The sequence below is a fragment of the Rattus norvegicus genome, chromosome 1, assembly GCF_021556685.1.
Source record: "Rattus norvegicus strain SHRSP/BbbUtx chromosome 1, alternate assembly SHRSP_T2T, whole genome shotgun sequence".
NCBI classification, from domain to species: Eukaryota; Metazoa; Chordata; class Mammalia; order Rodentia; family Muridae; genus Rattus; species Rattus norvegicus.
In genome coordinates, this window is record NC_141534.1 from 79,056,508 (window position 1) to 79,074,534 (window position 18,027).

Genomic DNA, 18,027 nt, shown 5'->3' on the forward strand with positions numbered 1-18,027 from the left:
AGACTAGGCTGGCCTCAAACTCAGAGATCAACCTGCCTCTGACTCCCAAGTGCCAGGATTGAAGGTGTGAGCCACTACCATCTGGCTTTACTTAGGAATTCTATTTATTCAGTAAAATGGATGGAACTGGTGATTGATGTTAGGCAAATATGCGAGACTCAGAAAAAAATACTGCATATTTTCTCCTAGATTGTTCATCATCGTCATCTTCATCGTCCTCATCGTCTTCATCATCATCATCATCATCATCATCAACAACAACAACAACAACAACAACAACAACAACAACAACAACCCCCCCCAACACACCATAAAAGTAGCAAGACACCTTGGAGAAGGGGCGAGGGGATATTAAGTAGTGGAGAGAAGGAAGTGGGGGTGACAGTACACATGACATGAGAGCAGAAGGTGGCTATGGAGTGGAGGGTAGAGGTTGGAATGGGAAGAGGATGACAGATTAGAATAAACTGCATGAGTGAAGGCACAGTGGGCCTGGGAGGGTAATTCAGTGGATAGAGCCACTCGTCTTGGTGTTAAACCCCTAGCACCATATAAACTGGACGTATACACACATACATACATACAACCACACACACACACACCCCTGTAACTATCACTCAGGAGGATTAAGCATTCAAGACCATTCTCAATTACATAAAGAGTTTGAGGCCAGCCTGGACTACACGAGGTCCTGCCCCTGCCTCAGTACTTATTAGCAGTTAATGGTTACTGGGGAATGAGGCTTTCTTCAGTGGGGTAACCACTGGGAAGCTGTCCAGGCCTCTGTAAATAACCTTTCTCCCAGGCTCGACTAAGCAACCTGATCAAACTCATTGGGTGACCACACATCAAGGTAGAGGTGGGGATAGTTGTATGAAAGTATCAAAGGGAAGCTCGTTATATATAATCTATGATAAGAAAATCAATAACGAAAAAGAAAATTTACATCGTATGCTAATTTGCAACCTAATAAAAATCTCTAAGTTTGGTTGCCCTGGTAAACTCCTCTCAGATGTGTTTAGAATTAGTAAACCTTGGGCTTGAGTTCTGAGTTTGCTGGATTTATGAGTCATTTGAAATTTTCTTAAATTGTGACCCGACAGAGACTGACTGAGCCATAGGGCTCTGTCTGTGATGTTTGTCCCCAGTATTCACAGGGGAGGTTCAGGGAGAGACACTAATGAAACAAGGAGCCCATACTCCTATCTGGATGCTTCTTTCATTCAGTCTCCCTTACAGACTGGCCACAATAAGAATTTTGACACCTCATTCACCTGCCTTTGTCATTGCATCTTGTTCCTTAGCTTGTAAGGCTTCAAAAAAGGACAAACCACCCAAACAACACGATACTGCTTTTTGTTCAAAGCAGAGATACCATTCGTATGAACTCCCCCCATCCTAAGGGAACAGAGGAGTCGGGAGGAGAGCTGTGAACTTCTGTCCTCTGCACATGATACATGCCTGTTGTGCACACAAAGGCATGCAGCTGTGGCCACATATGCAAGAGGAGTCACTTAAAAGTGCATCAGAAACTGGGTAGGGGCTCATGAGAAAGTGTCAGCATTTGGAGTTACTTCTCCATAAAAGCAAGTCATCGACTTGGTGGTCAAGGATCTCTCTGTGTGTATATGTAAGTGGGCAGGTCCATGTACACATTTGTGTGCACAAGTATGGACAATAGGTTGATTTTACAAGTCTCTATCAGCCACTGTCAATAATAAATAATGATAAATACATATTTAAAAGGTAAGACTGCTCTTCCTGTATGTGTCACTGTGTAGACAGGCTATGCCTGCTTACAACCACAAGAGGGCACATGCCCTGGAACTAGACTTACAGATAGGAGCTGGCATGTGAGACCTGAAAACTGACCCTGCATCCTCCAGAAGTGTGGCCAAGTGATTTTTAACCCTCTGAGCCATCTCTCTGGTCTTCAATCTTAGTTTTGGAGAGTCTCACTAAACCTGGATCTCACCAAGGTAGACTGGGCTGGTCAGCAAGCAACAGGGATCCTCTTGTCTCTGCCTCCTTGGTAGTGGTTTTATAGGCACAGGCCCCTCCCACCTGGCATATTTAGTTAGGTTCTGGTAATGGTATTCTAAGTGCAGAAAGCATTACTTTACTGAGCAAGACCAGCCTCCAGATTCAATCTTATTAATGACAACTATATACCCAAACTCAGATGCAATTTAATGAAGTCTATATCAGGAGTCTAGCTGATCATTTCCCTCCAAGAAATTGTAAAGGCAATATTAACATTTATGATACAATGAACAGAACCAAGAACCTATCACCCGCCAAATCTTGCAGACAAATAGAAGGTCATATACCCTGAAAGAAGCAACATTTAAAACAATGGGGATAGCTGTAGAAGGACAGGCACAGAGACTTGTCACCTAGTGCAGAGAAACCCAACATTACCCTCCCACACCTCTGTGTCAACAATGCAGAGGAATTATTTGTGTATATATGTGTGTGGTATATGATAAGTGTTAAGTATGTGTGTGTATGTTGATGTTGGTGCCAGAGGTCAACCTTAGGTTTCCTTCTTCAGGAAGCATCCACCTTAAAACAAAGACATATTTTTATCTTTTAATTCCATGTCTCTGTGTGGGTATCTATGAGCCTTGTGTCAGCAGAGGACAGAGGTCTTGGATTTCTTGGAGCTGGATTATACCTAGCTCTGACCCACCTGATGTGACTTCTGGTAAATCAACTCCAACCTGCATGCACACATGAGAATGCGGGGGTCTAATTCTTCAGATCAAAACCTATACAGCATTTGGCTTTAAGTGTACCCATCTTTACACCCTACCCCACCGGCAAACCTGATATCTGTTCCTCCTCTGATCCTTCGTCCTTTGGGATTGCTTCATCATCTTTTTCTGGAGGAGTCGTTGTGCTTTCTGCAATAGAGAGGAACAGTTAATTCAGTCTAATTATCCCAGCTGTGGATGAGAACACTTCATGTCCAAACTACATAGAGGATTGAGGGAAACCTTTGCACAGTTTATGTACTGTGTAGTCTCTGATGTCAGGACCATTGCCTTAGGAGTTCAGTAAAGCAGCTGAGATGGGCGAAGATGCTCCACTGGGACTGCAACATGTGCATTCTACCCTACTTGTTCTGAGAGGCATAGGGTGGGTGTCACAAGGAGTTCTGGGTCATAGGCATTCAAGGGTTCATCTTCATTACTCAACCTCAATTTCTCCAATTTCCAGACATGCAAAAGCAGATATTCACTTAATACTTGTAGTTAGAGTATTCTACTTCAACTTCTGTTTGTTTATGTGGGTGCAAAGGTGTCACCTGTGGTCTTTTTCTTCTGCAGGGACCTTTCAAATTTTGGAAAAAATATACATTTCATTTTCCTACATGTTTCTGTGTGCAGGCAGATGGCCTGGGAGGCCAGAGGAGAACGTGGACTCCGAGTCACTTGAACATGGGTGTTTTGAATGGAACATGATATTGCTGTTTGTTCAAAGCAGAGGTACCATGTGCATCATCTCCCCCCACCCTTAGGCAACAGATGATGGTGAGGAGAGGTGTGAACTGCTGTCCTATGGACATCATACATCTGTTGGGCACATGAAGTCATGCAGCTGGGACTACCTGTGCGAGATTGAGTCATTTAAAATTGCCTAAGACACTTGGTAGGGGCTCCTGAGGAAGTGTCAGCACTTGGAATCATTTCTCTGCAGGAGCTTGACCTCTGCTTGGTTGTAATAGCTCTCAGTGTGTACTTGGACGGGGCGGTCCATGTGCACATTTGTGTGCTCATGTATGGAAACAAGGTTGACTTTTCATGTCTTACTTACTCTCAATATTAACTTTTAAAGATGTATTTATCTTTATTTAAGAGTGCTTTTTCTGTCCATATGTCCCTGTACCCTGTGCAGGCGGGATATGCCTGCTAAGACCACAAGCGGGCACATCACCTGGAATAGACTTACAGATGTTAGCTGGATTGTCAGAGCTCAAAACTGAACTTGGATCCTACAGAAGACTGGTCAAATGATCCTACCCGATGAGCCATCTCTCTGCTCTCCAATCTTAGTTTTGGAGAGTCTCACTAAACCTATATTTCAGCATGTTAGACTGGGCTGGCAAGCAAGTACTAGGGATCCTTCGGTCTCTGTCTCCTTGTTGGTGGTATTATAAGCACATGGTCATCCCCCTGGTATATTTAGGTAGTTCCGGGAATGGAACTCTGGTTCTAGTGCAGGAAGCATTACTTTGAGTGAGCAAGAAATACTTCCAGATACAACAAAATTAATAACAGCTATATACCCAAACACAGATGCAATTTAATGCAGTCTATATCAGGAGACTAGCTGATCATTTCCATTCAAGAAATTGTCAAGGTGATTCTAAAATTCATGATACAGTGAATGAAACCAAGAACCTACCCCACCCCCAAATCTTGCAATCACATAAAAAGTCACATACCATTAAAGAAGCAACAATTTAGCCAATGGGGATAGCTGTAAAAGGACAGGCCCAGAGACCTGTCACCTAGGGCTGAGAAACTCAACATTACCCTCCCACACCTCTGTCTGGAGAATGTAGAAGAATCAATCATGTACATATGTGTGTTGTGGGCTGCAGAGATGGCTCAGGGGTTAAGAGCACTGACTGCTCTTCCAGAGGTCCTGAGTTCAATTCTCAGCAACCAATTGGTGGCTCACAACCATGTGCAATGGGATCTGATGCCCTCTTCTAGTGTTTCTGAACAGAGCCACAGTGTATTCATATACATAAAATAAATTAATTGGAAAAAAACCCAACCATATGTGTGTTGTATGTAATAAAGTGCTACTTGTGTGTACATGTTGATGTTGGTGCCAGAGGTCAACCTTAGGGGTTGTTACTCAGGAAACATCCACCCTAACACAAAGACTTATTTTTAACTTTTAATTCCATGTCTATCTGTGGGTATGTATGAACCTTGTGCCAGCAGAGGACAGAGGTTCTCGATTTCTTGGAGAGGGATTTATACCTAACTCTGAGCTACCTCATGTGGGTGGCTGGTAAACCATCTCAAACCTGCATGCACACACATAAAAATTTGGGGATCTAATTCTTCAGATGAAAACCTATACAGCATGTGGCTTTAAGTATACCCATCTTTACACCCCACCCCTCCTGCCTGCAAACCTGGTATCTGTTCCTCCTCTGATCCTTGGTCCTTCTGGGTTGCTTTATCATGTTTTTCTGGAGTAACTATCCTCTCTGCAATAGAGAAGAAGAGTTAATTCAGTGTAATTTTCCCAGTTGGGGATGAGAACACTTTATGTCCAAATTACATAGAGGACTAAGGGAAGCCACCTCTCCTCAGTTTATGCCCTGTGTTCACTATGAGGCCAGTTCCTTTGCCTCAGGAGTACATTAAAGCAGCAGAGATAGGCAAAGCTACTCCATTTGGACCCTAATTTGTACATTCTACACTATTACTTCCGAGTGCCTCATGGTGGGTTTCGCAATGAGATATCCTGTTATAGGCATTTAGGGTTCATCTTGGTTATTCATCCTCAATTCCTTTAAATTTCAGACCTGTGTAAGCAGCTTGTAATTAGACTGTAATTAGCTTTTAATTGATACTTGTAATTAGAGTTATCTTCAACATTGTGTTTGTTGTGGGTACACAGTTGTTTGCCATGGTCTATTTCATCTGTAGGCACCCAATGGAGTTTTGAAAATAGGTGAACTGATACCATCCTACAGTTCCCTGCACCCAAATCTTAGGGGGGAGGAAGAGAGCAGACCACCCAGGAGTGCAGACATCCCGAGGCTGCAGGACAGACTGCCACCTCTGCACACCTCGGCCCACATCCCTGGTCCAAGGGGAAACTGCATAGTGCCTCTGGACAGAGGGATATAGGGAACAGACAGGCGCCAGTACCCGTAGTTCTAGTCTGCAGCCAGGATCCAACTGATCCCGCCAATCAGCTCCCTCCACCCAAATCCTGTGGGGGAGAGAGCTGAAACCTCAGAAGTGTGGATACTCCTGAGAAGTCAGAGGAGACTACCCTCTGCCCACAGTCCAGACCCAAGAGGGAAGCACATAGTGCCAACTGTGCCCGCAAGGACCTACACGAGCAATCAGGGGCAGGACCCTTTGACTCCTGCCCGCACTTAGAGCTGGAAGACAGTCTCCAGGAGCGCTGCCACAGCTGAGAGCAGAGCACCTGTTCTCAGGAAAGGCTGAAAGAAAACAGGAAAACAGTTCTACAGGATTGCGGACACAGAGGCCTATGGCAGGGCCAAGTCACTCCCAGAAACAGCAAGAGAAGCAAACACCAGAGACGACCCAATGGGCTAGAAGGCAAGTGCAGGAACCCAATCAACAGAAACCAAGACTACTTGGCATCATCAGAGCCCAGTTCTCCCACCAAAGAAAATACTGGATATCCAAACACACTAGAAAGGCAAGATTTAGATTTGAAATCACATTTTTTGATAATGGAGGACTTAAAGACATAAGGAACTCCCTTAGAGAAATGCAGGGAAGCACAAGTAAACAAGTAGAAGCCCTTAGAGAGGAAACACAAAAATCACTGAAAGAATTATAGGAAAACACAACCAAACAGGTGAAGGATTGAAAATGGAAATAGAAACAATAAAGAAAGCACAAAGGGAGACAACCCTGGATATAGAAAACCAAAGGAAGAGAAAAGGAGCCATAGACACAAGCATCACCAACAGAATACAAGAGAGAGAGAGAGAATGTCAGGGACAGAAGATACCATAGAAAACATTGACACAACTGTCAAAGATAATGTAAAATGCAAAAAGCTCCTAGCCCAAAACATACAGGAAATCTAGGACACAATGAGAAGATCAAACCTAAGGATAATAGGTATAGAAGAGAGTGAAGACTCCCATCTTAAGGGGCCAGTAAATATATTCAACAAAATTATAGAAGAAAACTTTCCTAACCTAAGGAAAGAGATGCACATCAACATATAGGAAGCCTACAGAATTTCAGATAGATTGGACAAGAAAAGAAAGTCCTCCTGTCATATAATAGTTAAAACAGCAAATGCACAAAACAAAGAAAGAATATTAAAAGTAGTAAGGGAAAAAGGTCAAGTGACATATAAAGGCAGACCTTTAAGAATTACACCAGACTTCTCACCAGAGACTATGAAAGCCAGAAGATCCTGGACAGATGTCATACAGACCCTAAGAGAACACAAATGCCAGCCCAAGTTACTGTATCCAGCAAAACTTTCAATTAATATAGATGGAGAAACCAAGATATTCCATGACAAAACCAAATTTATGCAATATCTTTCTACAAATCCAGCCCTACAAAAGATAATAGATGGAAAACTCCAACACAAGGAGAGAAACTACACCATACAGAAAGCAAGAATATCATCTCCTTGCAATGAAACCATAAGAGAGACAAACAAACATAATTCCACCTCTAACAGTGAAAATAGCAGAAAGTGACAATCACTATTCCTTAATATCTCTCAACATCAAAGGACTCAATTCCCCAATTAAAAGACAGACTAACAGACTGGATACATAAAGAGGACCCAGCATTTTGCTGCATGCAGGAAACACACCTCATAGACAAAGACAGACACTACTTCAGAGTAAATGGCTAGAAAACAATTTTCTAAGCAAATGGCCTGAAGAAACAAGCTGGAGTTGCCATTCTAATATCAAATAAAATTGACTTTCAACCAAGAGTCATTAAAAAACATAAGGAAGGACACTTTATATTCAAAGGAAAAATACACCAAGATGAACTCTCAATCCTAAATATCTATGCTCCAAATACAAGGGCACTTACATACATAAAAGAAATCTTACTAAAGCTCAAAACGCACATTGCACCTCACACAATAATAGGAGGTTTCAACACTCCACTCTCATCAATGGACAGATCTTGGAAACAGAAATTAAAGAGATATAAGAGAAGTCATGAACCAAAAGGACTTAACAGATATTTATAGAACATTCTATCCTAAAGCAAAAGGATATACCTTCTTCTCACCACCTAATGGTACTTTCTCCAAAATTGATCATATAATTGGTCATAAAACAGGCCTCAACAGATACAGAAAGATAGAAATAATCCCATGAGTCCTATCCGATCACCACGGGCTAAAGCTGGTCTTCAATAACAATAAGGTAAGAACGCTCACATATACATGGACGTTGAACAATGCTCTACTCAATGATAACCTGGTCAAGGAAGAAATAAAGAAAGAAATTAAAGACTTCTTAGAATTTAATGAAAACGAAGGTACAACATACCCGAACTTATGGGACACAATGAAAGCAGTACTAAGAAGAAAACTCATAGCTCTGAGTGTCTGCAGAAAGAAACAGGAGAGAGCATATGTCACCAGTTGACAGGACATCTAAAAGCTCTAGAACAAAAAAAAAGCAATACACCCAGGAGGAGTAGAAGGCAGGAAATAATCAAACTCAGAGCAACCAAGTAGAAACAAAAAGGACCATAGAAAGAATCAACAGAACCAAAAGTTGGTTCTTTGAGAAAATCAACAAGATAGATAAACCCTTAGCCAGACTAACGAGAGGACACAGAGAGTGTGTCCAAATTAACAAAATCAGAAATGAAAAGGGAGACATAACTACAGATTCAGAGGAAATTCAAAAAATCATCAGATCTTACTATAAAAGCCTATATTCAATAAAACTTGATAATCTACAGGAAATGGACAATTTCCTAGACAGATACCAGGTACCGAAATTAAATCAGGAACAGATAAACCAGTTAAACAACCCCATAACTCCTAAGGAAATAGAAGCAGTCATTAAAGGTCTCCCAACCAAAAAGAGCCCAGGTCCAGACGGGTTTAGTGCAGAATTCTATCAGACCTTCATAGAAGACCTCATACCAATATTATCCAAACTATTGCACAAAATTGAAACAGATGGGAGCACTACCGAATTCCTTCTATGAAGCCACAATTACTCTTATACCTAAACCACACAAAGACGCAACAAAGAAAGAGAACTTCAGACCAATTTCCCTTATGAATATCGATGCAAAAATACTCAATCAAATTCTGGCAAACCAAATCCAAGAGCACATCAAAACAATCATTCACCATGATCAAGTAGGCTTCATCCCAGGCATGCAGGGATGGTTTAATATACGGAAAACCATCAACATGATCCATTATCTAAACAAACTGAAACAACAAAACCACATGATCATTTCATTAGATGCTGAGAAAGCATTTGACAAAATTCAACACCCCTTCATGATAAAAGTCCTGGAAAGAATAGGAATTCAAGGCCCATACCTAAACATAGTAAAAGCCATATACAGCAAACCAGTTGCTAACATTAAACTAAATGGAGAGAAACTTGAAGCAATCCCACTAAAATCAGGGACTAGACAAGGCTGCCCACTCTCTCCCTACTTATGCAATATAGTTCTTGAAGTTCTAGCCAGAGCAATCAGACAACAAAAGGAGATCAAGGGGATACAGATTGGAAAAGAAGAAGTCAAAATATCACTATTTGCAGATGATATGATAGTATATTTAAGTGATCCCAAAAGTTACACCAGAGAACTACTACAGCTGATAAACAACTTCAGCAAAGTGGCTGGGTATAAAATTAACTCAAATAAATCAGTAGCCTTCCTCTACACAAAAGAGAAACAAGCCGAGAAAGAAATTAGGGAAACGACACCCTTCATAATAGACCCAAATAATATAAAGTACCTCGGTGTGACTTTAACCAAGCAAGTAAAAGATTTGTACAATAAGAACTTCAAGACTCTGAGGAAAGAAATTGAAGAAGACCTCAGAAGATGGAAAGATCTCCCATGCTCATGGATTGGCAGGATTAATATAGTAAAAATGGCAATTTTACCAAAAGCGATCTACAGATTCAATGCAATCCCCATCAAAATACCAATCCAATTCTTCAAAGAGTTAGACAGAACAATTTGCAAATTCATCTGGAATAACAAAAAACCCAGGATAGCTAAAACTATCCTCAACAATAAAAGGACTTCAGGGGGAATCACTATCCCTGAACTCAAGCAGTATTACAGAGCAATAGTGATAAAAACTGCATAGTATTGGTACAGAGACAGACAGATAGACCAATGGAATAGAATTGATGACCCAGAAATGAACCCACACACCTATGGTCACTTGATTTTTGACAAAGGAGCCAAAACCATCCAATGGAAAGAAGATAGCATTTTCAGCAAATGGTGCTTGTTCAAGTGGAGGTCTACATGTAGAAGAATGCAGATCGATCCATGCTTACCCTGTACAAAGCTTAAGTCCAAGTGGATCAAGGACCTCCACATCAAACCAGACACACTCAAACTAATAGAAGAAAAACTAGGGAAGCATCTGGAACACATGGGCACTGGAAAAAATTTCCTGAACAAAACACTAATGACTTATGCTCTAAGATCAAGAATCGACAAATGGGATCTCATAAAACTGCAAAGCTTCTGTAAGGCAAAGGACACCGTGGTTAGGACAAAACGGCAACCAACAGATTGGGAAAAGATCTTTACCAATCGTACAACAGATAGAGGCCTTATATCCAAAATATACAAAGAACTCAAGAAGTTAGACCGCAGGGAGACAAATAACCCTATTAAAAAATCGGGTTCAGAGCTAAACAAAGAATTCACAGCTGATGAATGCCGAATGGCTGAGAAACACCTAAAGAAATGTTCAACATCTTTAGCCATAAGGGAAATGCAAATCAAAACAACCCTGAGATTTCACCTCACACCAGTGAGAATGGCTAAGATCAAAAACTCAGGTGACAGCAGATGCTGGCGAGGATGTGGAGAAAGAGGAACACTCGTCCATTGTTGGTGGGATTGCAGACTGGTACAACCATTCTGGAAATCAGTCTGGAGTTCCTCAGAAAATTGGACATTGAACTGCCTGAGGATCCAGCTATACCTCTCTTGGGCATATACCCAAAAGATGCCCCAACATTTAAAAAAGTCACCTGCTCCACTATGTTCATCGCAGCCTTATTTATAACAGCCAGAAGCTGGAAAGAACCCAGATGCCCTTCAACAGAGGAATGGATACAGAAAATGTGGTACATCTACACACTGGAATATTACTCAGCTATCAAAAACAATGACTTTATGAAATTCGTAGGCAAATGGTTGGAACTGGAAAATATCATCCTGAGTGAGCTAACCCAATCACAGAAAGACATACATGGTATGCACTCATTGATAAGTGGCTATTAGCCCAAATGCTTGAATTACCCTAGATGCCTAGAACAAATGAAACTCAAGACGGATGATCAAAATGTGAATGCTTCACTCCTTCTTTAAAAGGGGAACAAGAATACCCTTGGCAGGGAAGAGAGAGGCAAAGATTAAAACAGAGACTGAAGGAACACCCATTCAGAGCCTGCCCCACATGTGGCCCATACACATACAGCCACCCAATTAGACAAGATGGATGAAGCAAAGAAGTGCAGACCGACAGGAGCCGGATGTAGATCGCTCCTGAGAGACACAGCCAGAATACAGCAAATACAGAGCCGAATGCCAGCAGCAAACCACTGAACTGAGAATAGGACCCCCGTTGAAGGAATCAGAGAAAGAACTGGAAGAGCTTGAAGGGGCTCGAGACCCCATATGAACAACAATGCCAAGCAACCAGAGCTTCTAGGGACTAAGCCACTACCTAAAGACTATACATGGACTGACCCTGGACTCTGACCTCATAGGTAGCAATGAATATCCTAGTAAGAGCACCAGTGGAAGGGGAAGCCCTGGGTCCTGCTAAGACTGAACCCCCAGTGAACTAGACTATTGGGGGGAGGGCGGCAATGGGGGGAGGGTTGGGAGGGGAACACACATAAGGAAGGGGAGGGGGGAAAGGGAATAACACTCCAAATGTATATAAGAAATACTCAAGTTAATGAAAAAAAAGAATCAGAGGAAATTCAAAAAATCATCAGATCCTACTACAAAAGCCTATATTCAATAAAACTTGATAATCTGCAGGAAATGGACAATTTCCTAGACCGATACCAGGTACCAAAATTAAATCAGGAACAGATAAACCATTTAAACAACCCCATAACTCCTAAAGAAATAGAAGCAGTCATTAAAGGTCTCCCAACCAAAAAGAGCCCAGGTCCAGACGGGTTTAGTGCAGAATTCTATCAGACCTTCATAGAAGACTTCATACCAGTATTGTCCAAACTATTCCACAAAATTGAAACAGATGGAGCGCTACCGTATTCCTTCTATGAAGCCACAATTACTCTTATACCTCAACCACACAAAGACGCAACAAAGAAAGAGAACTTCAGACCAATTTCCATTATGGATATCAACCCAAAAATACTCAATAAAATTCTGGCAAACCGAATTCAAGAGCACATCAAAACAATCATTCACCATGATCAAGTAGGCTTCATCCCAGGCATGCAGGGATGGTTTAATATACGGAAAACCATCAACATGATCCATTATCTAAACAAACTGAAACAACAAAACCACATGATCATTTCATTAGATGCTGAGAAAGCATTTGACAAAATTCAACACCCCTTCATGATAAAAGTCCTGGAAAGAATAGGAATTCAATGCCCATACGTAAACATAGTAAAAGCCATATACAGCAAACCAGTTGCTAACATTAAACTAAATGGAGAGAAACTTGAAGCAATCCCACTAAAATCAGGGACTAGACAAGGCTGCCCACTCTCTCCCTACTTATGCAATATAGTTCTTGAAGGTCTAGCCAGAGCAATCAGACAACAAAAGGAGATCAAGGGGATACAGATTGGAAAAGAAGAAGTCAAAATATCACTATTTCCAGATGACATGATAGCATATTTAAGTGATCCCAAAAGTTCCACCAGAGAACTACTACAGCTGATAAACAACTTCAGCAAAGTGGCTGGGTATAAAATTAACTCAAATAAATCAGTAGCCTTCCTCTACACAAAAGAGAAACAAGCTGAGAAAGAAATTAGGGAAACGACACCCTTCATAATAGTCCCAAATAATATAAAATACCTCGGTGTGACTTTAACCAAGCAAGTGAAAGATCTGTACAATAAGAACTTCAAGACTCTGAAGAAAGAAATTGAAGAAGACCTCAGAAGATGGAAAGATCTCCCATGCTCACGGATTGGCAGGCTAATATAGTAAAAATGGCCATTTTACCAAAAGCGATCTACAGATTCAATGCAATCCCCATCAAAATACCAATCCAATTCTTCAGAGAGTTAGACAGAACAATTTGCAAATTCATTTGGAATAACAAAAAACCCAGGATAGCTCAAACTATCCCCTCAACAATAAAAGGATCTCTGGGGGAATCACTATCCCTGAACTCAATTAGTATTACAGAGCAATAGTGATAAAAACTGCATAGTATTGATACAGAGACAGACAGATAGACCAGTGGAATAGAATTGAAGATGCAGAAATGAACCCACACACCTATGGTCACTTGATTTTTGACAAAGGAGCCAAAACCATCCAATGGAAAGAAGATAGCATTTTCAGCAAATGGTGCTTGTTCAAGTGGAGGTCTACATGTAGAAGAATGCAGATCTTTCCATGACATTCACCCTGTACAAAGCTTAAGTCAAAGTTGATCAAGGACCTCCACATCAAACCAGATATACTCAAACTAATAGAAGAAAAAGTGGGGAAGCATCTGGAACACATGGGCACTGGAAAAAATTTCCTGAACAAAACACCAATGGCTTATGCTCTAAGATGAAGAATCGGCTAATGGGATCTCATAAAACTACAAAGCTTATATATGGGAAAGGACACTGTTCTTAGGAGAAAACGGCAACCAACAGATTGGGAAAAGATCAGAGGGCTTATATCCAAAATATACAAGGAACTCAAGAAGTTAGACCGCAGGGAGACAAATAACCCTATTAAAAAATCGGGTTCAGAGCTAAACAAAGAATTCACAGCTGAGGAATGCTGAATGGCTGAGAAACACCTAAAGAAATGTTCAACATCTTTAGCCATAAGGGAAATGCAAATCAAAACAACCCTGAGATTTCACCTCACACCAGTGAGAATGGCTAAGATCAAAAACTCAGGTGACAGCAGATGCTGGTGAGGATGTGGAGAAAGAGGAACACTCGTCCATTGTTGGTGGGATTGCAGACTGGTACAGCCATTCTGGAAATCAGTCTGGAGTTCCTCAGAAAATTGGACATTGAAGTACCTGAGGACCCACCAAACCTCTCTTGGGCATATACCCAAAATGCTCCAACATATAGCAAAGACACATCCTCAACTATGTTCATAGCAGCCTTATTTATAATAGCCAGAAGCTGGAAAGAACCCAGATGCCCTTCAACAGAGGAATGGATACAGAAAATGTGGTACATCTACACAATGGAATATTACTCAGCTATCAAAAACAACGACTTTATGAAATTCATAGGCAAATGGATGGAACTGGAAAATATCATCCTGAGTAAGGTAACCTAATCACAGAAAAACACACATGGTATGCACTCATTGATAAGTGGCTATTAGCCCAAATGCTTGAATCACTCTAGATCTACAGAACACATGAAACTCAGGAAGGATGACCAAAATGTGAATGCTTCACTCCTTCTTTAAAAGGGGAACAAGAGTACCCTTGGCAGGGAATAGGAAGGCAAAGTTTAGAACAGAGGCAGAAGGAACACCCATTTGGAGCCTGCCCTACATGTGTCCCATACATATTCAGCTACTCAATTAGATAAAATGGATGAAGCAAAGAAGTGCAGACCGACAGGAGCTGGATGTATATCTCTCCTGAGAGACACAGCCAGAATATAGCAAATACATAGGCGAATGCCAGCAGCAAACCACTGAACTGAGAATGGGTCCCCCATTAAAAGAATCAGAGAAAGGACTGGAAGACCTTGAAGGGGCTTGAGACCCCATATGAACAACAGTGCCAAGCAGCCAGAGCTTCCAGGGACTAAGTCACTACCCATGGACTGACTCTGGATTCTGACCTCATAGGTAGCAATGAATAGCCTAGTAAGAGCACCAGTGGAAGGGGAAGCCCTTGGTCCTGCCAATACTGAACCCCAGTGAATGTGGTTGTTGGGGGGGGGAGGGTGGTAATGGGGGGAGGATGGGGAGGGGAACAAACATATAGAAGGGGAGGGGGAGAGGTTAGGGGGATGTTGGCCGGGAAACTGGGAAGGGGAATAACAAATCGAAATGTAAATAAGAAATACTCGACTTAATAAAAAACAAAAAACAAAAAACCTACACAGCATGTGGCTTGAAGTGCACCCATCCTTATACCCCACCTTCCGCCAAACCTGATGATGTCTGTTCCTCCTCTGATCTTTCCTCCTTCGGGATTGCTTTATCATCTTTTCTTGGAGGAGTAATTTTGCTTTCTGTAATAGAGAGGAAGAGTTAATTCAGTCTAAGTATCCCAGCTGGCGATGAGAACACTTCATCTTCAAACTATATAGAGGATGAAGGGAAGCCTTTGCACAGTTTATGTACTGTGTAGTCTCTGATGTCAGGACCATTGCCTCAGAAGTTCAGTAAAGCAGCTGAGATAGGCGAAGATGCTCCACTGGGACTGCAACATGTGCATTCCACACTACTTCTTTTGAGAGGCATAGGGTGGGTGTCACAAGGGGTTCTGTGTCATAGGCATTTAAGGGTTCATCTTCATTACTCAACCTCAATTTCTCCAATTTCCAGACATGCAAAAGCAGATATTCACTTAATACTTGTAATTAGAGTTGTCTTCAACTTTTGTTTGTTTGTGTGCTGCACAGGTGTCACCTGTGGTCTTTTTCTTCTGCAGGGACCTTTCAAATGTTGGAAAAAATATTTTTTTCCTACATTTTCCTACATGTTTCTGTGTGCAGGCAGATGGCCTTGGAGGCCAGAGGAGAACATGGACTCTGAGTCACTTGAACATGGATTGTTTTGAATGGAACAGGATATTGCTGTTTGTTCAAAGCAGAGGGACAATGTGTATCATCTCCTCCCACCCTTAGGAACTAGAGGATGGGGAGGAGAGGTGTGACCTGCTGTCCTATGGACATCGTACATCTGTTGGGCACATGAAGTCATGCAGCTGGGACTACCTGTGCAAGATTGAGTCATTTAAAATTGCCTAAGACACTTGGTAGGGGCTCCTGAGGAAGTGTCAGCACTTGGAATCATTTCTCTGCAGGAGCTTGACCTCTGCTTGGTTGTAATAGCTCTCAGTGTGTACTTGGAGGGGGTGGTCCATGTGCACATTTGTGTGCTCATGTATGGAAACAAGGTTGACTTTTCATGTCTTACTCACTCTCAATATTAACTTTTAAAGATGTATTGATCTTTATTTAAGAAAGTTATTCCTGTCTGTCTGTCCCTGTACCCTGTGCAGGCAGGGTATGCCTGCTAAGACCACAAGAGGGCACATCACCTGGAATAGACTTACAGATGTTAGCTGGATTGTTGGAGTTCAAAACTGAACCTGGATCCTACAGAAGACTGGTCAAATGATACTACCCGATGAGCCCTCTCTCTGTTCTCCAATCTTAGTTTTGGAGAGTCTCACTAAACCTATATTTCAGCATGGTAGACTGGGCTGGCAAGCAAGTACCAGGGATCCTCCTGTGTCTGTCTCCTTGGTGGTGGTATTATAAGCACATGGTCATCCCCTGGTATATTTAGGTAGTTCCTGGGAATGGAACTCTGGTCATAGTACAGGAAGCATTGCTTTGAGTGACCAAGAAATGCCTCCAGATACAACAAAATTAATAACACCTATATACCCAAACACAGATGCAATTTAATGCAGTCTATATCAGGAGACTAGCTGATCATTTCCATTCAAGAAATTGCCAAGGTGATTCTAAAATTCATGATACAATGAATGGAACCAAGAACCCACCACCCCCCAAATCTTGCAGCCACATAAAAACTCCTACATTGTTAAAGAAGCAACAATTTAGCCAATGGGGCGAACTGTAAAAAGACAGGCACAGAGACCAGTCATCTAGGGCTGAGATACCCCAAATTACTGTGCCACACCTCTGTGTGGACAATGTAGAAGAATCGGTATTGTTTCTACTAGTGATCAAGGCGGGAGGACCCGGCCCATTGTGGATGGTTCTGTCCCTGGCCTGGTAGTCTTGGCTTCTATACAAGAGCAAGCTGAGCAAGCCAGGGGTTGCATGTCAGTAAGTAACATCTCTCTGGGGCCTCTATATTGGCTTTTGAGTCCTGCCCTGTCTGAGTTCTAGTTCTGACTGCCTTTGGTGATGAACAGCCATGTGAATGTGTAAGCACAATAAACCCTTTCTTCACCAACCTGCTTCTTGGTCATGATGTGTGCAGAAATAAAAACTGACTAAGACAATGTTTATTATGTGTTTTTATGGGTTCTCTGGGAGGACAGAAGGAGAAACTGGACTCTGTCATACTGGAGTCAAGGGCAGCTGTGGACCAAGTGATCACCTGAATGTGGGTGTATTGAATGGAACAGGATTTTGTTTGTTAAAAGGAGAGATACCATCTGTATTAATTCCCCCACCCTTTTTTAAGGGAAGAGAGGAAGAAGATCTGTTACCTCCTGCCTCTGAGCATCAAACAGCTGTTGGGCATAGGAAATCATGCAGTTTGGCTACCTGTACAAGACTAAGACACTTAAAATGGCATCATAGATTGGGTAAGGGCTGTTGAGGAAGTGTTGGGATTTGGAATCACTTTTCTGTAAGGTCGGGTCCTCTACTTGGATGTCAGCACTCTGTGTGGGTACTTGGGATGGGCAAGTCCACGTGCAGAGCAGAATTGTGTGCACAAATATGGACAAGAGGTTGACTTTTCATGTCTTTCTCAGTCACACACAATCTTAATGTTTAAGATGTGTTTACCATGTCTTTGTATCCAGATTCAACCTTGATAACAGTTATTTACCCCAACACAGATGAAATTTAATGCAGTGCACATCAGGAACCTAGCTGATCATTTCCCTCTATGAAATTGTCAAGGCGATTTAAAATTTATGATACAAATCAATGGA

At 41.8% G+C, this 18,027-nt stretch overlaps 1 protein-coding gene across 1 annotated transcript in view; it reads right to left on the bottom strand.

The window, feature by feature from the left end:
• Nlrp5 (NLR family, pyrin domain containing 5) overlaps nt 1-18,027 on the bottom strand; it is a 270,742-nt gene that overhangs the window by 27,772 nt on the left and 224,943 nt on the right. Inside the window, exons 56-58 of the mRNA XM_087603010.1 lie at nt 15,299-15,391; nt 5,159-5,233; nt 2,816-2,906 (exon numbers count right to left, since the gene is read on the bottom strand). Coding sequence (XP_087459136.1) covers nt 2,816-2,906; nt 5,159-5,233; nt 15,299-15,391 — 259 coding nt within the window. The remainder of the gene's footprint in view (nt 1-2,815; nt 2,907-5,158; nt 5,234-15,298; nt 15,392-18,027) is intronic.